The sequence below is a fragment of the Hylobates moloch genome, unplaced genomic scaffold (assembly GCF_009828535.3).
Source record: "Hylobates moloch isolate HMO894 unplaced genomic scaffold, HMol_V3 SCAFFOLD_16, whole genome shotgun sequence".
In the NCBI taxonomy this organism is placed as follows: domain Eukaryota; kingdom Metazoa; phylum Chordata; class Mammalia; order Primates; family Hylobatidae; genus Hylobates; species Hylobates moloch.
Genome location: NW_026652291.1, coordinates 11,742,977 through 11,766,927, shown reverse-complemented (window position 1 = coordinate 11,766,927; position 23,951 = coordinate 11,742,977). Strand labels below are relative to the sequence as shown.

At 53.6% G+C, this 23,951-nt stretch overlaps 1 protein-coding gene across 4 annotated transcripts in view; it reads right to left on the bottom strand.

The window, feature by feature from the left end:
* Positions 1 to 23,951, bottom strand: part of PRIMA1 (proline rich membrane anchor 1) — a 70,606-nt gene that overhangs the window by 6,195 nt on the left and 40,460 nt on the right. For 3 of the 4 annotated variants that reach the window (XM_058429837.1, XM_032180304.2, XM_032180303.2), the window contains exon 4: positions 12,669 to 12,798. In XM_058429837.1, the coding sequence (XP_058285820.1) occupies positions 12,669 to 12,798 (130 nt within the window). Of the gene's footprint in view, positions 1 to 1,185; positions 1,357 to 12,668; positions 12,799 to 23,951 lie in introns of all 4 variants that reach the window. The other variant, XR_004252734.2, reaches the window with a different exon arrangement.

The following is a 23,951-nucleotide window of genomic DNA, read 5'->3' as shown; positions in this document are numbered from 1 at the left end:
TGAGGCCGCTGATGGACTCAAGTGGGAGAAATAGATCATGAATACATGAGGGGAAGAAAGTACATCAGCATCAGGATTGCAGAAAATATTAACAGGCAGAAAAGAGTCTGGACCCAAGCCCACACGGCATTCTCCTTAATACGTACTACATATTGGGCTTAGGGCTAAAATAAAAACAATTGCAACAGGTCCAGTTCATGGGAGATAGGGCTTAAGGGCCTTTTAGGGTGGATAATGAAGACATGAAGGCGGCATGGAGCTCCCTTGGAAATGACTAAGCCTGGAGGGCTCAAGGTTTCCACGCTTTTTCGGGTAAGGTGAGGAGGTCAGTAGGATTCCTACTGGCAGGAGGCAAGGAGAGAGTTCTAAAGGCTTCCTGCCGTCTGTGAGACCCCTTTGTACTCGAAGGCCCTGGGGAAGAGGTGGCTGGGAAGAGCTAAGCAGGAAGTGAGCCTGGCAGGAGGAGGACCCTGGAAGGCAGGGTGAGGAGGGGGCCCAGGGCCTTCGCAGCTGCTCAGCCAGTTTCCCAGACAGGAAAGCAGGCAGAGGGGCTTGGCAGGGGCTCGGCACCTGTGGCAGTTAAGGGCCACAGACAGGAGCATTCAGGAGCCCGCACATGGTGATGGGGAAGGGTGGCAGCTGAGGGCTCTCCTGAGAAGTGGTCATGATCTGCTCCCCTCCTGCCACCGGAGCTGAGTCCCCAACCACTCTCCTGCCTGGACTGCTGCTCTAAAGCCTTTCTGAGATTCACTGGAGCCCCATGGAAGCTGGCTGTTCCCTAAAGCAGAAGATGGCTCCACCTCTGCACCCCCTCAACTCCACCCTTCCACCAAGCACGGCACTTCAGGGTGACGCTGCGGAAGTGCTAAGAGGCAGATGTCAAGGCTCAGTAAACCTCCACCCCACCATTTTCTGGCCGTGTGACTTCAGGCAAGCTACATAGCCTCTCTATGCCTCAGTTTCTTGTCTCTGAAATGAGCACAATAGTGGTGTCCATTTCATAGGCTTGTTGGGAGGATTAAACACGTTAGTCCATGTCAAGCACTTAGACAAGCGTCTGGCATACCGTAAGTGCTCCATAAATGTTTGTTAGCTCTCAGTACTGCTGGGGAAAAGGTGTCACCAGGCAGCTGGCCCCACTGGCTGGCAGCAGCCAAGGTTCTCCAGTCTGCACAGACTTCCTACCTAACGCGTGCACCATGGGGCTCCGGAAATGCTAGAGAGAGTTGTTAGGACCCAGCCTGGCTCTGCAGCTCTGTGAGTCAGCTGAGGCTGGTCTCACTAAACCAAGAAGAGGCCTTTCCACCCTGGTCCAGGCAGAGATGGCCACAGAGGGCTCCCTAAATGGCATGGTTCCTAGAAAGCAAGAGAGAGGTTAGGGAGACTTTCCTTGGCGGCGCCCAGGATTCCTGCTTGCAGGAGGGTGAGCTCTGCCACCTTGAGACTTCTTGTCCCTGCCCTGGGCTCGGAGGGCAGCAGCCCCCACACTCCCTGCTCGGAGTGCTGTGCAGACAGCTCCAGCCGCCCATGCCGGCAGCCACGAGCCTGCAGAAGCCGCGCCTCCACCAGCATCTCTGGCCTGGGCAAGGAGGGCCAGGACCCAGGTACCCCTCTTAGGCCCTGCTGATCATGATGTGACAGCCTCCCCCTCAGCCTGCTGCTCTGTGGGGATGGAGGAGACGGAGGCAAAGAACAACTCTGGGAGCCTGAGAAGGGAGGCTCTCTTCCCGCTTCATGTGCCCCTGGGAGAAGTGAAAGTTAAAGGTCCCGGACTCACCTCTTATGAAGGCATTCATCCGCCCGACTGCCCACCCGACACCCTCCCACACCCATACATACACATGAACCTGTATCCACACAGGCACATACACATAGGCACATGTACATATGCACAAATCCACACACACACACACTATACCCATACACACGTATGCAAACACACACATATATAATATACACATAGACACATGTACACATGCACAAATCCACACACACACACAATATACACATACACACATGTACATATGCACAAACCCATACAAACATGTACCTACACACACACATATATGCACACACACAGAGGCACATACACATAAACAAATGTACAAATCCACACACAAACAATATACACATACACGCAGACACATGTACATATACACGAATCCACGCACAATATACACATACACACATGTACCTACACACACACACAATATACACATACACCCATGTCCCTACAGACATATGCACACATATGTGCACATGCATGCACACATACATACGAACACACACATGCATACACATACCTATATACATCTAGCCCCACACTCATATACACACACACTCAGCGTTCCATGATGAGACTCTTCTGTAGACCTCAGACTTCCCCAAACCTGGGTCAAGAAGCCGAAAAAAGCCTTTCTGAGCCTCGAGGGTGTCACCGTGAGAAGCAGCAGCCCCACGTCCAGCCTCCATCGCCCAGGGGTGGGAGACAGGCATGCGGCAGACAAGCGTCCTCACAGCCAGTGGGACCCACTGTCTGGACCATCCCCTGGGATCACCTGTTTGGCCTCCTCTGCTGAGCCGTGGCGGAACTGGCTCCTGTGCATTTCGCATGCTTGCATCCTCCCCTGGGAGCTGTGGGCCAAGGGGAGCAGAGAGGGGCCCGCCGGCGGGGGTGCCTCCTCACAGGCATGACTCTCTCTCCCCTCGAGCACTGCTCTGCAGCCTGGGATTTGTTCTAGGGCAGAGCCCTTCCCAGCCCGGAGGCTGAAGAAAGGATTGCGGGGTCATGCACAGGGCCCTGGACAGGGACCTCCAAGCTAGCTCAGGCCTCGGTGACTGTCCTTCAAGCCTCTGATATGCCAGAATGGTGCTGGGGGATGGAGATCCCTGATGGGGATTCTGTGGGCAGAAGCGGCCCAAACGGTGTCTGTCTCACTGGGGGTCTGGGCACCCGCCTCCCTGAAACTCCAGGGACAATGCCTCCCTGCAACCCCTCTGTGCTGGGGATGAAGGGGCTGGGGAACACCTCTGGGTAGAAGGGCCTTCGGCTGAGGTCTGGTGGGGGTCCTATACAGAACAGGTGGGCACAGGCAGACATATGTGGGCATGCCCTTGGACACCAGCCCCAGGTCACGGAACCTCCCTTCACCTTGTCTTGCTGTCACAAAAGGCCTTCACTGGTAATGGGAATACACAAAGCCATCTGTTCTTCCTAGAGGCTGGGTTTCCAGGACAGACCTGCCCTGAGCTCCTGGGCGGTCATGCCCCACCAGGGCTCCCCTGCATCCTACGCTGCTCAGCTGTCCTGAGCCAGGCCAGCCCAGCCTGGTCACCATGGGCACTACAGAAATGCCCGGCACTGCTTCGGGGGCTCCTGAAGCAAACAAGGAGGCTGAGGGCGTGTCTCCCCCAGAGAAGTGGCCCATCCCCCTCCCCTGGACTCCCCAACCTCAGGCACAGGGCGCCTCTCTTCACAGACAAGATTCATTCACAGGTGGCTCCACCTCCATCTTCCTGTGGGTTCGGCTCATTTGAGTGCACAGAACGGACTCATATGGCCCAAGGACACTGGCCTCGACCTGGCACCAGGTTGGCCGTCATCTGACCAGCAGTACACGAATGAACAGATGGCAGCAAATTAGGAGAGGAACTAAGACGGCAAAGAACCAGGTGTCGAGGGAGAGAATAGTGGGAGGCCTGGTAGGCTGACAGGTCAGCGAAGTCCAGGGGGTGAGAAGGACCCTGCCATGCAAGGAGCAGGACAGAGCCGGGATGGAGGCCCATGCAGCTGGAGAGTCCTGAGCCAGGGCGGAGAGGAGGAGAAAAACACCAGCAGAAGCAGTGGGGCAGGAGCCAGCCCCTGTAGGGTGCAGCTGGCCGGGGCAAGCTGTCTGGGCCTCATCCTGACTGAGGTGGGGGTCACCTGAGGACTTCTTAAATGGGGGTTCCCATTTACCCTCACCCTGCCCCATGACCTTGACCCAGCATGTCTGGAGAGATGGGTCCAGAGAGGCATGCATTTCTTGATGACAAAAGAAAAAGGCCCCAAGAAGCAGGGATCCATCTGGGTCTCCCAACAGCTGGTCCTGAGCACACACACCCTCAATCTGCTGAGCATTCTGTCCATGACGGTCCACAGTGCACGGAGGCCTGGGCTCCATGCCCCCCTACACCAAGGATGCCGGCAGATAAAGCGGGCTCGTCCCTGCTGTCTGCCTCACACAGCAGGATGGGATTTTATCACCCATCATGGAAGATCGGTCTTTATGGGGGGACGAATAAGCCCAAGGAAGCATTTCAGCCCAGGACAGGTCAGAACCTCGTGCCCCTGCCCCTTGCTGGCCTGACCGCTTCCTGGATGGAGGATGTGGGTGTGATGGTGAGGACAATGCAGCTTCTGGGACTCCAAAGAGCCAAGCCCCAGACAGCCTAGAAGGTGGCCGTGAGGCCCAGGGGAAGTCACACTGGCCGAGGAGTCAGAAGATCGAGTCTTGATTCTGGCCTAAGCACAGGTGCCAGCTCCTTGAATCCAGCCCAGGTTCCAAAGGATGCAGGATGGTCTCTGAGCAGCCGAAGCCACGCAACAATGCTCAGCACTTGCCCTAAAGAGGCCCTTCCTTGGAGTACACTAACTTTGACCTGACTCACAGTACAACCAGGTGTGGTGATTCTGGGTTGGGTTTGGGGCAGTGGGGAGGAGGGAGTGTTGCTACAGGTACACGTATGAACAGCAGGGAGAGGTGACAGATGGGAACCGCATTGAGACCCCACCTGGCCAAGAGGCTTTGGCCCATGAGATAACCCCAGTCTCAGGGCCCCAGGAATGCACCAAGATGCATTCAAGGTGAATTTCTTGCTCCTGGAAGTTTGTGGTGAGTTGAGGGTGGATGGAGCAGTTCCACTCCTGTCCTGATTCCTGGTCCTCACTGCTGGCCTCTGGGCCTGGTCTACCTTTTCTTCCCCATGCCCTTCCTTTGGCCCTGACTCTGCAGATCTGCTGAGGGCCAGAGCAGGCAATGAGGGAGAGAGGGCTGGGTTGGCCTCTGGCACAGTAGGTGTGTCCTGCGGGGAGGAAGAAGAGGAGGTAGATGGCGGGGCTGCTCCACCGCATTCACAGCCTGGGAGTGTGTCATGCACAGGTGGGAGAGAGGCTGTGCTATTCCGAAGCTTGGAGAGGGGACCGCTGAGTCAGGGTACATGCACTTGAGCTATCGTATGGGGAAGGGAGAGAATGGCAGGGCACCTACTGAAGAAACGGGGTTGAGAGGGAGGGGGCAAGAATGGCAGGGGGCTGGGAAAACTGAAACTGGTGAAGGGGTGACGCCCAACACTTAAAATTTGGCGCATGTTATTTACACCAAAAGCAGACCATTTCACTCATCCAGATAGGGAAAAAAATGAGTTTACTGCGATTCTAAATAGAGTTTGTCAGTTTAAAAGGTGGACTCTGGCAAGTCTGTGGGAACAAGCCTCCATTCACACCACAGAAACCACCACTGAACAGTTACTATGTGCCAGGCATCATGCCAGGCACCATCGGGAGAGAGATGAGTAAGATGAGATGACCAATCCCCATCTACCGTGTGTGCACACAACCATACATTCGCAAGTGTGTGGGCACACGAACACCGACACACACCTACCTACAGCAGAAAGCAGAATTGTAAATTCAGGGAGAGCTATGACTCTAGCAGTTGGACAGGGAAGAGACAGCTCTATACTCGTCCAGGATGACATCTCAGAGGAGGTGGCATTTGAGTTGGATCTCCAGGCAGGAGCAGCAAGGACTCAACTGGAAGAAGTGAGGGGAAGGACACTGACCAGAGAGAGCTATGGGAGTGCTCGATGAGCCAGGAGGAGGGCAGGAAACATCTGGAACCTGAACCATTTCTCTCCCCACCAAGGCCTCAGTTCCCACATCAGTAAAACAAGGGATTGGCTCTTGACCATGAAGGTTCATTCTGGCTCAGACTCCCTAGGAAACTCATTTCCACCCTCCCTGGTATTCCAGGTGCCCCAGGTAACCAGGTCTTCTCTATACGCCACACATTCAGTAAGAACTAACCTTTCTCTGGGCTATCCCAAAGCTCCAGAAAGAGTGTAAATTCTAAAAAGAAAACTAATTTCACTGATTAACTTTCTATTGAGTCTATGATCCAGGAAAGATCTTGGGAAAAATATCCATGAAATAATCAAGCTAAGGAGATGAGAGACTGGAGTTGGAGAGGGACGGAGAGAGCTAAGGGCAGCAGGTTCCCAGGGAGGAGCCGTGTTGGGATCATCCAGCTTGGAAGGGTGCTGGAGAGGATGATTGTAGGGTGACAACTGTGCAACAGGCTCAGAGACCCACAGTCCACCTTGGAGAGGAGCGTGGAGCCCTCAGGACAAAAATGGAACTGATATATTTGACTGTGTTTGAGAGGAGGCATTGTTAACCCCAGGAAAGGAAATAGCATAGTATGCTATGTGGCTCAGCTATGCACAATACGTTCTTTGTTACACTAAGGTAAGCCCTGAATAGGCACAGAATCCCATACTGAACCCCATTCTAGGTGGAGAATGAGAAGAGGGGAAGTACGTTGTATGCCTGTACTGCAAGGGTGCTGGCCTTGGTATCTTCCACAGTGAAAAGTAAATAGATGGTGCTTAAAATGGAAAGAGAATTTAAATAGCAGTATACACATCACTTAGCGTATGGAGAGAAATATCAGAAGAAACAGCTAACTGTTGAAAGTGGTTGCCTCTCAAGAATGAGACTTGGGGGAAAAGACGGGGGGATGCTGTCTTTCTTAAGAGCCTTGGGAGCACATTTGACATTTTAAACCATAGTATGTATATGTATTCCTTTGAGAAAAATTAAAACTAAATTAAAAGGAGGTAATAAATGTGCAATGCTCTAGCCATACTTTCTAATCATTAAGCTGTCTCAAAAGGCATGCACAACATGCACAACATGCCCGACTCTTTGGAGAGGACGCAGCCTTCACTCCTTTCTCCTTCTCTTCCCCATTACCCTGTATTTTTTTCTCCTCATAGTCCTTAAGGGCACCTCATTTATTAATTTGCTGGTGTGTGTGCTTAATCTGCCTCCTCCAGCAGGAGGAGAACAGGGACTGTCTTGTTTCTTCTGCATCCCTTGTGCTTAGTCCCCAGCACACAGTAGGTGCTCAATAAATGGATCAACACTGAACAGTTCTGTGCCAGTCAATGGGTTTTCTAAGGCACCATCAAGAAGACTTGAGCATTCAAAAGTGCTCGTTCTACTGAAAGCGGCTCAACCACAAACAGCTGATGAGGGCCAGAGCCCGGCAATAAGTGGTGCTTAGGAACAATCATGCATACTCAAGCCCACGTCCAGGAAGCAGCACGCTTGCTTAAGGTCAGCAAGTAATGTCTGCAGGGTCAGCCAAACCGTCCTGAAACCACGTATTGGTCTTTCTGCCAATTATACCTGTGAGAGGGAAATGGCTGTCCAGTGGCTTCAACAGACCCACGCCACAGATGGCCAATGGAGGCAAGGTGTTCTTCCTGTGCCGGCGTGGGCGTGTCTCCATGGAGGGGGTGGGCATCATCTCCCCTCAACACAGGAGCTCTTCTCTGAGTGAAGGGTGTGGCTGTCAGAGAAGCTGTAAATGCCACCCCGGGAAAACAGCCTCATCCCTGCGAGTGCACAGGCCTGTGGGGCTCCCCCAGCTGGGATCTGAGGTCTACCTGGGCAGCGGGTGCCTTGCCCCTTGGAGCTTTATCTTGATGACTCTCTGTGGTCATCGCTTGTTTTAAGTTTGTCTCCTGCCCTGGATGGACATTCGTGTTGTCTCTGCGCTTCTGCCTCTCCTCTGACTGTGATCCACAGTTCTTTGGGGGCAGTCTGGTCTGACTGATGCCCACTTCTTCCCCCGAAAAGGTATGTGCAGCATGGGCAAGGACTGTGCCGGTGGTGCCCACTCCTGTAGCCCAGTGCCTGGCACCTGGTCCTGGCACCTGGCCTGGCCCTGGCAGGCACAGTGATCAGCATTTATACGTCCAAGTGGCTGAATGCCTGAGTGGCGATGGTCCCCCTGCGATCCAGGATGGGGACACAAAAGGCTGCTCGGAGATTGTCATTTCAGAGAGGGAAAACAGAGGCCACAGAAGGAAGTGATACCTGCTGAGCCCAGCTGAGCCCCGCTGGGCTGGGGCTGGGAAGGGAATAGGCCTGGGGGCTTGGCTCCCCGTTCTGGGCTCTTTTAACAAATCAGGCTGTCCTGCTGTCAGAAACACGTTCCCGTCAGGCCTAGGGGTGGGAGGACACCCGGGTGCCAGGCATGGGGGTACCCAGCAACCAAGGGCTCTGGGGCCTGCTCTCCATGCGGCTGTAGATAAAAAGGCTTATTTACAACAAGCCCGGGGCAATGAAGCCACCAAAATGCATGTTGCATGGGCTCCCTGTGGCTGGGAGCCCCCTCTGGAGTTTGGGGTCATCGACAGCAGACTTGGGGGCCACTGCTTGTGCTCATGCAAATTCAGGTAACACCCTCCCCGCCCAGTCCCCTGGCCTGGGTAATGTACCTCTTTGAGAAACCTCCCCACCCCGCCTGGCTATCAGGTCTGGGCAAGGTGTCCCTCCTCTGAACTCCCCCAGCCTGGAAGCTCCCTGAGCACGGTCTACCCAGTGCACAGGTGGGACTTGGTGAAGGTTTGCTGCGTCACAGGAGGAAGTGTTAATTCACCTAATCTGCGTCTAGCAAATGCTAGTGAGACTCTTCCTCCTGCCAAGGTCCAGCCCCCTTTCAGCCAGGCCTCGGACACAGATGTGAGGGCCCTGAGGGGTGCGCCTTCCACAACTGCAACTCGGTCCTCGGTGTCCACCCGTCCCTGCCGAGGCCCGTGTCCTGGCAGCTGACACCCCCAGGTGCCAAGGCATCTCCAGAGTCACCTCCTCCCTGACCTACGCGATTCTAGAAACAGCCTCTCAGCAACCCGGCTCTGAAAGGCTGTGTTGGGGCCGTTTACAAAGATCTCTTGGAAATCCCTAGGACTCGAGGCTATGAGAGTTAAAAAAAAAAAAAGAGTAGGGTTTATCACTAAATTTTCCTTTTAATGGTTTTGTAGTGACATGAGATACTTTTGTTTCCTGAGAGAAAAGGCATATTTCAGATGAATTATTGACCAAAAACAATTGGCCGTGAGCAAGAAATCCTCCACTTCGCTGGAGAGAAATGTGGACAGGCAGCTGGCCTGAGTGAGGACGCTATCACTTAACAGCCCCAGCTGAGGTCAGCGCCTGGGGGCCGTGGGGAGCACTTTGCTCTGTAGGCGGGGTTGCAGCTTCTGCTGCCTCCTTCTCTCTCCACCAAGGGGTTAGGCCGCCCTCCCCAGCCTCCTTCTAGGTGGGTTTTGGCAGCATTGGTCTCTATTGCTGCCTTCACCCGCAATGAACACGGTCCCCTCTTGTCATTAAATATCTGTCTGCTGCACCAGGGATGCTCTCTCTGGATTATGACCTCGAGGTCAAAGGGCTGGGTCCTGTTCCTCGGTGTCCCCAGGTCTTGATCCGCAGATGGATGCAGAGCCTGGTGCAGGGCAGCAAAGGGGCTGCGCAGCAGAGCGTCGGCTTACACCCCAACTGCCTGCTTCACGGGCTTTCTGCCCTGTGCCCCTGGGAGGCCGACCTTACTGACTGTGTGTCCTGATTCCCCTGCTTCTTGGGTTTGGCCAGGGGGAGGCGCCCACGGGAAACCTAAGCATGGAGAGCTGCTGGGAGCATTTCTTCCCCCTTCCTGCCTGTTTTGGGGCTGCTTCTCTGACAGTTCCAACCGCAGCTCCTGCTAGGCGGCCTTTCTCCTTAGTGCGAGTCTCTCACGAGGTTCCCACGGCACTAGTTTCCCGCTTGCCTGTCTTCCTAGAGGTGCTAACCGCCAACACTCTGCAAGTCCCTGAGTGCCTCACCTGCCCCACTTGCTCTCTGGGCCTACCCAAAGCGCTGGAATAATCCTCGCCACCCGCTAGAAGAAGCCCCGTCCATGCCCCAGAGGAGCACCACCCGCACCCCTGGAAAAAACCCCGCCCACACCCCAGAGGATCCCCGCCCACACCCCAGAGGAGCCCCGCTGATGCCTCTGGAAGAAGCCCCGCCCACGTCCTGGTGGAGCCCCGCTGATGCCCCTGGAAGAAGCCCCGCCCACGTCCTGGTGGAGCCCCGACGATGCCCCTGGAAGAAGCCCACTATCTGAAGTCTGGTCCACTGAGCCATCTGGCATGGGTTCTGTTTTTTCCAGGGTGCTAACAGACCCAGGAGCCAAGAGCTCAGAGAGAGTGGAAGCGGACAGACAGGAGGCCCCTCTATAGCTGCTCTGAGATGACGCCCCTCACACCCTTCCTGGGAGCCCCCCAGCCCAGCCGAGACAAAGCCCAGCAGGCTACCGCTGAGCAGCACTGCCCTAGTGAGCTATTAAAGTGAGTTTGTTCTCTCTCCCTCCTCCGGTAGAAGCAGGTAGCACATCTCTTCAGGGGAGGTTTGGGGCAGGGAGGGAGGCAGAAGTGGCTCAGGTGTCTTTTGTAAGAACACGAGTTTATATTAAACAGATTATTCATGTTGAGCCTCTCCCAGGGGAAGTGGGGCGTGTCTGCAAGGAGACTGGCAGCCATGGCCTGGTGGTGCACACTCTTCCCCCAAAAAGTAGCTACTGAAGCTAATCTTCAGTACTTCCTAGTGTCTGAGTCATCACTCAGCCTGGTGACAAAGGCCTCCCCAGTCAGGCTCACGGCTCCTCCAGCCTCATCTCCTGTGTCGCAGGGGCTTCCTGGTGTCCGGTTGCTCCCCTCATAGGTGCCTTGACCTCGAATGCCTCCTCTGCTCTGCTACTTAAAACCCTCCTCCCATTCCAGGAGGCCTTCAGCTCAGATGCTTTATGGTCCAGATCAGAATGCACCGTGACTCCTCTGGGCAGCCACAGTGGGCTACCAGCAAACCTCCCACAGCCTCATGGAGCAGCCTGTGGGCATAGCCTGGGTCTTACCTGTTTGCGTGCCCACCAAGCCTGGCACAAAGGAGGCGCCTACAAAACACGTGGGAATTGGATTAGCTACGTCCCCTGGGAGACTCCAACCATCTACCTTGGTTTTCTTTCTTTCTTTTTTTTTTGAGATGGAGTCTCCGTCTGTCGCCCAGTCTGGAGTGCAGTGGTGCGCTCTCAGCTCACTGCAACCTCTGCCTCCCGGGTTCAAGAGATTCTCCTGCCTCAGCCTCCCGAGTAGCTGGGATTATAGGCCTGTGCCACCATGACCTGCTAATTTTTGTATTTTTAGTAGAGATGGGGTTTCACCATGTTGGTCAGGCTGGTCTCAATCTCCTGACCTCAGGTGATCCACCCGACCCCGCCTCCGCCTCCCAAAATGCTGGGATTACAGGCGTGAGCCACCGCGCCTGGCCCCACCTTGGTTTTCAAGACTAGGCCCCTACCCAGAGTTACAGGGTCTTGGAGCATTGGGCCTTTCTGTCTGTATGTCCTTCTGGTCTCAAAGAAGCACAGACAGACCTCACCAAACCCCGAGTATCCCCTCTCCCGCATCCCTGAGGAAGGCCAGGCAGGAATACCGAGGTCTGTTCTTAGCCCAGCACTGGAGTCGAACTCGTCAATAGCCCTGAAACACAGTGTGTAGTCAGGGCTGGGCTTCGGAGTCTTTTTGTTCTGGGTTCAATTACAGACTCCATTGCTCACCAGTTGTGCCACCCCAGGCAGCTCTCTAACTCCTTAGAACCTCAACCTCCTCTGCAAAATGGAGCTGATTGGGAAAATGTAGGTGGAGATGAACTAAGAGAATGTTGGTGAGGAGAAGAACCCAGTGCCCGGCTGAGGTATTGCTGATTATAGCTATGCCTGTGTTATTTATCAGTGTTTTTGGAGACTGCCCCGCAGCATGTGCATTTTGGGCAGACGGGGCTCTGAGTTTGGGCCCTCGGCTGGGTGGCAGATCCCCAGGGCATGGCCTGTCCTGCGTGGAGCCGCCATGCCCGGTCTCTGCCGCCAGGTGTCCTCCCTCCTGTGCCCGGTTGCCAGGACGCTCCTGGTCTCTTGGCTTTCTGTGGCTCCCCATCCTGTGTGCCTGACTTGTTTTAAGGCTTTTACCTTGATATTTTACTTCCTGCTTTTGAATTATTTAAGTGAAATCACATAGAACAACGAACTTAAAGAGTAAACTTAAATATTTTAGATTTTAGGAATGTTCTTAATGTGGGCCCTCTAATTTTGGGAGTCAGGAAATGTTTAAAAAACTTCCTTTGAAATATTATATCGTTAACAACTCCTATGCCTCTTCGGGGTTTTGCAACATTTTTGTATTTTTCACGTTGCACTGGGCCTGACATACAATTGGTGCTAATCAATTGCTTGTGGAATCAAACTCTCTAAAGTGACAGAGACATTATTTCTGAGATCAACTTTAAAATATTTCAGCAATGAAAAAGATCAAAGGAAAAATAAAATAGATACAGCAAATTTATCAAAATCTCGATGAACTGTTGAATCGGGGTAAGGGTAGATGGAAGGTCACTGTATATCTTTCTGCTTCTTATATGCTTAACAACTTTTATAATTTAAAATAATGATACGCGATGTGTGTAGGAGCCCCAAGCCCAGCTGGGGTTCCCTTCAGCTTGGAGCTGGGTGCAGTGGGTGAGCACTCACCTTTTTATGGCTTTGTAGCAAATGATGACAAGCACAGTCAGAAACACCAGGGAGGCACAGCACACAGCAATGATGATCACCAGCCCTGACCACCAGCTTTCCTCAGTGGGGCAAGAGGTAGAGTTGGGAGCTGAAAAAGACAGGAGCAGCCTGAGTGTCACCTGGATGAGTTGGTCATGGCCAGTGACAGAGGTGGGACCATCATGGGTGACACCAACAGAGGCGTGGGGAGGTCACTGGTGGGACAATTATGGGTGACACCAACAGAGGCACGGGGAGGCCACTGGCATCCATCACCTGGATGAAGGCTCCCTGACCTTTCCTGCCATCCCTGCCCCCACCCTGCGGCAGGTGACATCATGGCTGGCCCCCAGCCAGGCTGGCCTCTGAGCGCCTCCATCCCTGCCCCGGCGTGCTCAGAGCAGGGGCTAAGCACCACGCCCCAGGCCATCCATCCTCCCTCGGCATGAGCTAACTGACAGCAGGGTCAGGCCTAATTTCCCATGAAAAATAACAGAGCGTCTCATTCTCTCAGCTGAGGCACTAAATCTGGTTCCTCTGCAGGCAGGGGTGGGGAGCGGGGCTCACAGGGGGTGCTGAGGGACGAAGGAAAGAAAGGGAGGACTGCCAATGTCCATTTCTTAAGCTAATTTCTTGCAAGATGCAGACGTTCTCCCTTCTTGGATTCAGCCCGTGGGGTGGGTATTTGCCGCTGTCTCAGTTTGCACGGAGGTGGTCAAAATTTGGAAAAGTGTCATCGACAAGGCACCAGACACTGGTGCTACAGGGCCCTCTCTTAGTTACTCAATCCATGGAGTCCTTGGGTGAACCTGTCCTCCCTCCCTTGGCACAGGCTGTCTTGGGGTGGACCTGAAGGACTTGTGTCAGTGAGGCCGGTTCACTTTCCTCTGAGAAAAGCAAAGACATCACACAGCCTCATCCCAGGGCTTCTGGGATGACTCAGACACAACTGAAAAGGAGTGCCCAGAATTGCAAAAGGAATGGGAGGGAGAAAGGAAGTGAGAGGGAAAAGAGAAAAAAAGAGGAAGGGGGATGATGAGGGAGGAAGGAAGGGATGGATGGATGGACGGACAGAGAGACAGTATTAACTTTGGACAGGTCTCCAAGACATGAATATATGCAAAAGAATCAGAAATACACCCCAGACTTGGTGTCCACTCTATAATAGATACTTTGAGGGGTGTGACAGTAAGTGGGGAACCAGGAGATGACTTCCTGAAGGGTAATATGGATGGCTTCATTCTTATGATTTTTATCAAAGTGTAATTTACATCTAGTGAAATGCACCCCCCATCTTAAAAGTACCATCCTGTGAGCTTTGACAAATGCATGCACCAGTGGAAGCCACTCCTCCAGCATGACATAAATATTTCCAACAGCCCAGAAAGTGTCCCTGTGCCTCTTTCTAATCAATCCCACCCTGGGGGCAACCGCTATTCTGATTTCTAAAATCACCGATTAGATTTGCTTGGTTTTGACATTCACATACATGGACTCATGCAGTGTGTATTTTTTTTGTTCCTTTATTTAGCACAGTGATTTTGAGATTCATCCATGTTACTGTGTATTTCAGCAGCTCCTTCCTTTATTGCTGAAGAGTATTTCTTTATATGAACATATCACAATTTGTTGTTTTTTTCTTTTCTTTTTTTTTTTTTTTTTGAGACTGAGTTTTGCTCTTATTGCCCAGGCTGGCTGGAGTGCAGTGGCACGATCTCAGCTCACCGCAACCTCTGCCTCCTGGGTTCAAGCGATTCTCTTTCCTCAGCCTCCCAAGTAGCTGGGATTACAGATGGGCACCACCATGCCCAGCTAATTTTGCATTTTTAGTAGAGATGGGGTTTCTCCATGTTGGTCAGGCTGGTCTCGAACTCCCGACCTCGGGTGATCTGCCCACCTTGGTCTCCCAAAGTGCTGGGATTACAGGCGTGAGCCACCGCGCCTGGCCACAATTTGTTCATCCATTCACCTGATGACCAACACCTAGGTTGTTTCCAGTTCTAACTATGTTGAATAGAACTGCTATAAGCATTTGTGTTCAAGTCTTTGTACAGACACATTTTCTTATTTCTCTTGGATAAATATGTAGGAGTGGAACTGCTGGGTTGTGTGGTGTGTGTATGATAAACTTTAGAAGGACATGCCAAGCTGTTTTTCCTGAATGCTTGTACCTTTGTACATTCTGTGCAGCATGAAGAAAGGTAGAAAGAAGATGGGAAGAAGGGAGTGGTTACTGATTTGTTGCAGCTGGATTAGGAGATCCGGGGAGCCACTATGTGCTTCCCAGTGAACCAGCGCCGAAACCCCACTAACAAATGCAAGGTACCCAGGAGTGAGCCTCAGGTGTCACAGAGACCAAGTCGAATCAGAAATGCTTCCTGATGGTGGTTCATGCCGGTAATCCCAGCACTTTGGGAGGCCGAGGAAGGTGGATCACCTGAGGTCAGGAGTTTGAGACCTGCCTGACCAACATAGTGAAACCCCGTCTCTACTAAAAATACAAAAATTATCTGGGCGTGGTGGCAGGCACCTGTAATCCCAGCTACTCGGGAGGCTAAGGCAGAAGAATCGCTTGAACCGGGAGGTGGAGGTTACAGTGAGCTAAGATTGTGCCACTGCACTCCAGCCTGGGTGACAAAGCGAGACTCCAGCTAAAAAAAGAAATCAATAAATAAGATAAAATAAAATAATAAAATAAAATAAAATAAAATAAAAAGAAAGAAATGCTTCTTGAGAGATGGCTGATAGGAGGATGCCACTGGGCCTCTCAGCTAGGGCAGGACCAGGCCTTTAGAAACCTCAACACTGAAAAGATACAGAATATAGCATTGAAATAGGAATGAACTCTAAAATAAGAAAAAGGAGACCCAGGGGGATTCTCATTTTCCCCATGATGAACTTGTTCAAGGCTTTCTTGGTGAAATATCAAACAAAAAATCCTTCCCTCCAATTCCTCACTTTGGGATATCCCTGACTTGGCTGTGTCTTCCTGGGGTGATGCCCCCACCTTCCCTACACTCTGGGAAGTCAGAAGTCACTGCTGGAGAGTCAGAAATATAGCCAGATCATCCAAGGCTGTTCTGTCTACACTGCACCCCTAAGCCTCAAAGGCCTACCTCCTCATTTTCACCACAAAGGGAAGCAATTTTGGTTTCCATGGCTCTACTTCAGGCTGTGACACCTCTGGGAGAGACCCCAGGGCCATGCCTGCCACCAACGGTCCAGGACCACAGTCGCACCGACACTCCTGTGGCTGGGGACAGATCTACCGGTGTCCGGTGTGTGGTCTCAGCCAGGGGCTGCTGCACCCCCTCCAGTAAGCACTGGGAAATATCGGAGTGGGTGCTGTCTTTGGTTGTCGCAATGTGTGATCCCAGCAGTATGGATGTTAGTAACAATGAACTGGATACTCTCACACAAGGCAGAATTGTCCCTTGAAAAATACCAACAGGGCCCCTGTTGAGAAATTTCATCAACTTGATTGATTATAAGCCTCATAGGGAATTTGGCACTAAATTTCACAGTGCCTCTCTTCTTTACATTCTCTGTTAGTTAGGTGGGAATTTTCTTTTGCTATTCCTTTTCAAACACAACTGATACTGAAAGCAGTGAGCCCATGGCTCAGTGGGCTGGAGCACAGGGTCCCCTCTAATATTCTGCAAGAACACTCATCACCGCACGTGTATGAGAAAACTACCCGAGGCAAAAACGCTAATGGCGATGAAATGAGGGAGGCATTTTGTGAAACCTAGTGAAGGCATACATCTTGGATTTTGCTCAGAAAACCAGCTGTTGTGTTCAAAGAATGCATCCTTATTTATCCTTGCTTGAGTCAATTGGAGAATGTTGGAGCTGGAGGAAGTCTAGGAGGTGTTATTTCAGAAAAAAGAATACAATATGGAGTCCCAGGATCAAGAAGCAACTTTCCCAAGGGCCAGGGTTGGGACCCTGATCTTTGGGCTACAGCTGGGTCTATCCCTGCCTGGACTTCCCTCCCATGGGGTGTGGCCAGCACCTCTTTCTGGAGGTACTAAGACAGCTTACATGTGCACAGATTGATGGTTCATATTCGAGAAGATAGCATCATGAAGGTGCTCCTTCAGTCATCTGTTTATCCAGCAAACTGAGCACCCTCGGTGCCTGACACTGTGCTGGGATCTGGGAGTACAAAGATAAATCAGACATAAACGGTGCCTTTACCAGGGCTGGCGCCAGCCGCCCCATGAATTATTAATTACAAAGCTAAGACCTGATCATCTTGCTCAGGAGTCTCTGGGGAAAGAGGCATGCATGAATTGCTAATACAGAAGGTGAAGGTTATTTCAGGGGTGCGGGTGATGCCTTGTGAGAGACAGGTGGTCAGACAGGGAGGCTGAGACAATCAGAGAGTGCCAAGTTCCAGGACTGAGACCACCTGGGCTCTCTGCCTCCTCTGTCACCCCCTCTACCTCCCAGCCAAGATTCTGCAAACACAACAGAAAGGCAGGAGCTGTCTTGACATCTCAGGGGTCGCAACACCTTGTCTTCCCCGGGGCTCAGTGAGGCTTCGTCCGCTGTCTTCATTTAACACTCCTGACGCCTGTAAAGATGATGAAGCTGGCAACCAGAGAGAGCAATTGCAAGCTGCCCAGGCTCAGTTTTGCTTCATCAGAGGAGCAGCTGTCTTCTCATTATGAGATGCATCGTTAAAAGCTTTGGACTTCTGTTTCCAGCCAAGATGGAGTAACAGGGGCCAGATCTGCCCTCCTGTCTGAAACATCCAAAAACCATACCAAAGATTTGAAACAGTGGTTTTTAAAAGAGGCAACCAAAGACACTGATTCCCAAGAGATGATGAAACAAATGCGGTGAGTCCTACCATAGGCCCAGCTCACTGCCTTGAGAGAGTTTCCAAAACAGTAGTGCAGGAAGGCAGAATCCGCAGGGCCTGGCCAGCTCCATAAGTTGGAGAGATTCAGCTGAGAGTCCAGAGAGTGAACAAGACAGATGAGGTCTCTCCCCAGGGGAACTTTGAGAACAGTAGAAGAAGCCAGTGGTAAGCAAATACACCAATAAATACATAATGGCACATCGTGGCAAGTGCTGTGAAATAAATAGAAAAGAGAGGTCCCATGGATGTTTGCAGAAGCAGCAGGTGGGGTGGGCAGCTTTGGATGTGCCCACCTGTACGGGGTCCAGGGAGGCCAAGGAGACCAAAAAATTCCCTTGTGCAGGGTGGGGGAGGTGGGCTTGTGGACCCACTCAAGGTCCAATGCATGAAAGAAGTGTGTGAGGTCAGACAAGCCCTCCAGGTACTCTTGGTGGCAAATGCCTCCCCTATCGTCCTCCTAGGGTTTTTGTGACTATCAAAGGAGATGATGGAGGCAGCATTTTGGTGGGTACCAGGAGTAGCAAAGACTTCAAGGCACTACTAGGCACAATAGCGCATAGCTCAGTTATATTCCCCTTTCAGAAGTGGAGAAACTGAGGCCACACAGCCAGGGGCCTTGAGACAGTACTCACAACTAACTCAATACATACTAATGTATGACCCGGGCAAACAGCTGTCCCCATCAGAGCCAGCTGTTGGAGAGAAGCTGCACACAGGAGGTGCTGGACTGACAGGAGGGAACAGAGCCAGGGATGAATGAATCAAACAGATAGCAAGTAGGTTGGAAATAATGTCAGTTTTGCAAGCTATCTTTAAATAGGAATGCCGTCTGAGTCTAGAAGAGGGGAGTGAGAGCCATGTTCTTGGTTTTAAAATTGCTTCTGCGTCGTGAGATGGAGGCTTTATCCACTGCTGGGCCTCTTGACCCTGTGAGTGGCAGCCCACTCGCCCCCACGGCTTCCTGGTTCTGGGGCGCAGCCTGAGTACCAGACACTGCTGGTGACACCATGGGCATGCTGGGGGCCTCTGGGCCTCAGAGGCATCGTTAGATGGCTCTCCTAACTTTCCAATCTTTGGGACTCAAGCCCTGGGCTGCCTGAGCGGCTTCCTGACTGTTCCCCAGGAGCTGAAAGGGCCTGGCACGTCACTGGCCTTGACTGTAGTCAGGTGGGAGCTGTCACTGCAGTTGCTCTCTCTGCTTCTGGCTTCCTGAGCAGCCCAGCTCCAGGCCCATCAGGTGGGTCACAACCGCTGACAATGCAGTCTAGTGCCACTTGTCTAGGGCCCCCCTGCGCCGTAGAGATCAACCTCCATCTCCCTCAAGGAGCCAATGTCAGTCAATGTGCTTCCCAAGCCTCTGAGGATAAGTTCAGCCTTTGCTGTGGGAAACCAAAGGCAGAAGCACCTGGGCTGGGAGTTGTTTCTCTGTCTTAAAACGAGTGTGGGCCTGGTGACTCGGCCATGGGGAGCAGAGGTGAAAGGAGTCACAGCCCTGCTCCAGGGTAAGTCTCACGGCACCGCTGGTCCTCAGCGTGTGCAGGGGTCCCCTTTGGCACCGCTCCCTCCCGCCCACCAAAGGATCTTGAGGAAACTGTCCAGAATGTCACGGAGAAGTGCAAATGCACGGGACTCGGCGCGCGCTGAAAGGGGGCGGGATGCTGAAAAGCACTTAGGAACGTGCGTCCTCTTCGGCCCTGGTCAGCCAGCTTGCTGAAGCCCCCGCAGGTTTTGTCTGTCTCACAAGGACAGTGTGGGGGTTGGAGCTTTGCTAAAGATTTGTGTGATGCAGAATCTGTTTTGTAGACCCTTTGGACAGAGGCAGAAACTGAGGCTCAGAAAGGGGAGGAGCCTGCCCGAGGCCACACAGGGACCAGACCCAGGTCCTCTGGTCTCTCAGCCTCATTTATGAACTGCCCCCAAAGCACCACAAAGGACGCGGTCTCTTCTGCGCTGACCACCCTTTCCCTGCCTCAGGGCCCCCAGCCCCAAGGCCGCTGAGGAAGGAGTGGCGTGGGGGCGGGGCCGGCCACTCTTCCGTGGTGCCTGCCCCCATACAGGGTCCCATTGTCTCAGGGACACAAGGGGCCGCCTCTCAGGCCACTGCTCTCCATTCCTGGGCACAGGGTGCCCTTGGGGAGGTCTGTGCCAGGGCGTCCACCTCCTGTGGTGGCTGGGGGAGGTCTGGAGAGCCGGCCTGGGTGCGGGGCTGCTCACTCACCCGAAGGCACCAGAGCACGTGGGCTGCACTTGAAAACCACAAATACAAAATCAGACCTCGGTGCCTTGGCCAACCTCTGCAACGAGCCCCTATTTCTACAGAGAAATGAGAAGTCTCCTTGGGGTGTGACTGGATGAACACAGTGCCCTGGTGCGCCTACAATTCAGGGGTCCCCCACCCCTTCTCTGTCAGTGGGAATTTGGCTAAGGCTTCTGGGTTTAGCATGGAGACCCCCTGTTTCATAAGTCTCCCCAATTCCTCCCTCCAATCACAGATTCCTACAGCAGGAAGCTCCTGGCTGCCCATAACCACAGGTGAGAGGCACCCGTGCCTGACCCATGCTTAACAGAAAGCCAGGGAGGTGCATCTAGCCTCCCTGGGGCACAGAACTCCTGGGGGTGCCTCAGTGGCCTGCCTTTTCCAAAACTAAGGGACACACCCTTCTCTACTGTGCAGGAGGGAAAGTTTGTGGGCACTGTAGCCTAAATGGGACTCTTGCCCTGCAACCTGTAGCCCGGGGCGGGGGTGGGAGGGGAGTGTCCCAGGGAAGTGATTTTGGCTTGGCCTGTTTTGGGGCAGTCTGTCTCTTGCCCACCTCCCTCATACTGCCTCCTGCATGCCAACCATGCCCCTTCCTGCCCCGGGAAGCTGGGCTTCAGTGGCTGGCAGCACTGAGCACGCCCCACCCTCACCCACCACTGACAGGAACAGTGGGCCTGTGGATATGCATAACGCCTTGGTCAGCCTGTGGTGGTGGTTTGGCAGGAAGTCAGACCTGAATGTGCCACCAGGACAGTCTCAGGGCTCCAGAGCAGCCCAAGCCACAAGGGTGGGCCAGGCTGGACTCTTTGCTGAGTTTCATGGGGAGAGTTGTCAGGGCCCCGGGTCCCACCCTCGCTGCTATACAAGTGGCCCTGAAAACATCCTCTCTGCCCTCAACCTCTTCTCTGCAACTGCTTTGTGTGTGCAGCGCCTTTCAGGTCCCCAGCCCCAGCCTGGTGGGCCCCCTGTGCTGGAGGCATCCAACAGGAAGTGGGGCCTCCTTGCCCCACGCTCCTCAATACCACTGGGGCAGTGCCTTCCTCCTGGCTCAGGCCCCCACCTGGGCATTCCCTCTGCCCTCTGAGTGGCCACATCCTGCGGCTGCTCCCTCCAACCCCCTCTCCACCTTCTCCCTGACTCCAGCCCTGTGCTGGGTCTTGCTGGGTTATCAAGGTTGTCCCATCCCCTCGCCAGCCCCTCTTTCCTGGGGTATCATGTCAGCTGCCCAGTTCAGCACAGTGGTTATCCACACTGGCTTTGAATCAGAAGTACCAGAAGTTAAAATCCAGATCCCGACTTTGGGCAAGTCATTGACTCTGTTAGATTTAATCTCAGTTTCTTCCACTACAAGTCGGGGGAAGGCAACAGAACCACCTCCTCAGGGCTGGTGCAAAGACGACATGAGAGACACGATCAGAGAACCAGCAGCAGACACCCCTCCGCCGCCGCCCACATCCTTCCCCTTCTCCCTGCAGAACTCTGATTCCCCTCCTATATCCTCCACCCTCCAGAGGGCCTAGGCTTTGGGAGAGGCGGGCTCAGCATAGGAGGTCGGTTTTCAGGGGTCGCAGCCAGGCCTGGTTGTTCCAGTACTTATGCCCCTAATTGGTTTAGGGGTCTTAGACCTCCAGCAAGGACAGGAGAGGAAAAGTCGGCTGGGGGCTCCTGGGAATGGTGTCCCGGCTCTTAAGAGAGATGCAGAGGAGGTGGCTTCTCCTCCTGCACACTGCTGTGTCCATTACTCCAAAGCTGAGCAGCTTATGGGGGCTGAGGGTGCTGGGTGCAGGGTTGGGGGGGGTGGTCTCAGTGTCAGGGTCAGTCTCCAGAGGAGACACTGGAGCAAAGACTGGAATTCAGCAGGGGGTTCATCATGCAGGTATCTGGGGGAAGGAATGGCTGGAGTGCAGGCCCTGAGGTGAGTGTGGGCCTGGCAGTTCTGGGGAGCAGGAAGGAGGCCAGTGTGGCTGAGAGGGAGTGGCGAGGGGAGACTAGAAGGAGATGGGACCACATAGGGCCATGGGGATGCCATAAGGAGGCCATGGGGAGGACTTAAGAGAGGGTGGTGAATTCTGACCTACAGGTCAGCACAGTCCCTCTGTGTTTAAACTGGGTGTGTGGCGTGGGGGAAGGGCGGGAGGCTGCGGGGATACTGCTGATAACCTAGCAGCAAGATGGCGGGGCTCAGACGCAGGGGTTCTCAGCAGAGGTGGTGAGGAAAGGTCAGAGTCTGGAAATGCTTTCAAGGTAGATTTCATGGAAATGTGGATGTGGGCAGCAGACACAGAGAGGAGCTAAGGATGACTCCGAGGGTTTGGGGCTGCGCTTGTGGGAGGAGGAAGCTGTCACCAACTGATGGGGAAGATTACTGAGTCCGTGCAGCTTTGGGACGGGTGTGGAGGTCAGGTGTGAAGTCGGAAATTGTCACACACCACGGGAGACGGTGAGAAAGCAGCTGGGGCTGGACTCTGCATTCAGAATTGAGGGCTGGAGGCAGGCATTTGGCAGTGGTCAGCACCCAGCCCTGAGACTGGAAGGGGTTGTCAAGTGGGAGAGGGTAGGCAGAGGGGAGAAGAGGGCCAAGGCCTGGCCCTGGGGCACCTCAACATGAGGAGGTGCAGAGGAGGGTGACAGGGGAGGCTAGTGAGGAAGGCGGCCCAGGCCATCCGGTCCTGCAGCCACGTCAGGAAGGGACGTCCAGGAGGAGGGGAGGTCAACTGTGTCTACCGCAGCTGATGGTCAAGTACAGCGAGGCTGGGAGCCAGCCATGGGATGGAGCCATGTGGCAGTTGCTGCTGGCCGCTGAAAAGTGGTTTGGCGGGAGTGGAGGGAGGAAGCCCGATTCGGGGAGTCAGAGAGAATGAGAGAGGGAAAGGAAATGGTGGGGATGCACAACTCGCGGTTGGAGTTTCGCTGCAAAAGGGAGCGGCGGCATGGAGCCGTATCTGGGAGGAGAAGTCATGGGAAGGATTTCAAGGCAGGAGGTGGAGTGTGTGAGTGTGTGAGTGTGGGAGAGTGAGTGTGTGTGAGTGTGGGAGAGTGAGTGTGTGAGAATGTGAGTGGGGGAGTGTGAGTGCATGGGAGTATGTGTGTATGAGTGTGTGAGAGTGAGTGTGACAGAGTACATGAGAGTGCATATGAGTGTGTGAGTGTATGAGTGTGTATATGAGTGTGTGAGTGGGGAGTGTGTGGAAGTGCGAGTGTGTGGGAGAGAGAGTGTGTGTGTATATGAGTGTGTGAGAGTGTACGGGGGACTATGTGGGAGTGTGATTGTGTGTGAGTGTACAAGTGTGTGTACGAGTGTGTGAGTGGGACTCAGTGGGAGAGAGTGTGTGAATGTAAGGGGGACTGAGTGTGTGGGAGTGTGATTGTGTGTGTGTGAGAGTGTATGAGTGTGTGTATGTGTGTGTGAGTGGGGACCGAGGACTGAGTGGGAAAGTGTGTATGAGTGTGAGAGTGGGGGGACTGAGTGTGTGGGAGTGTGACTGTGAGTGTGAGTGTGTGTGTACGTATGTGAGTGTGTGAATGTGTGTGTGAGTGCGTATGCGTGTGTGTGAATGTGTATGTGTGTGAGTGCGTATGAGTGTGTGTGAATGTTGTGTGAGTGCATATGAGTGTGTGTGAATGTGTATGTGTGTGAATGAGTGTGCATGAGTGTGAGCGACTGAGTGTGTGAGTGCTGATGGCTGTGGCCCAGGAGAGGGGGAAGAGCTGAGCCCAAGGGGGCCTGTGCCCGGTGTGTACGATAAAGTGAGAGCAGGGAGAGAGGGGTCAGGGGCCCACAGGGAGCAAGGACAATGCTTGGCCAGATGAGGAAACTGAGATTGATCCCAGACAGTCTGGCCCCAGGGCCAACCTGTGACGCATAGACACAAAGCAGGCAAGTCCCCGCATATGACAAATGGCCAGGAGAGACGCTTTGGGGGAGACCGGAAGACTGGAGGGAGCAACGCAGTGTGTGGAAAGGGGTGATGGGGCCACCCTGGGCATCAGGAAAGCCTCTCTGAGGAGGTGACGTTCAAGCTGAGCCCGACAGGGTGCAGGGGCAGCCCTATGAGAAGGTGCCAGCAAGGGAAGGAATGGGGGACACAGGCAGCGGCACCAGGAGCCTCTCTGCCCCCTGGCTGGTGACTGA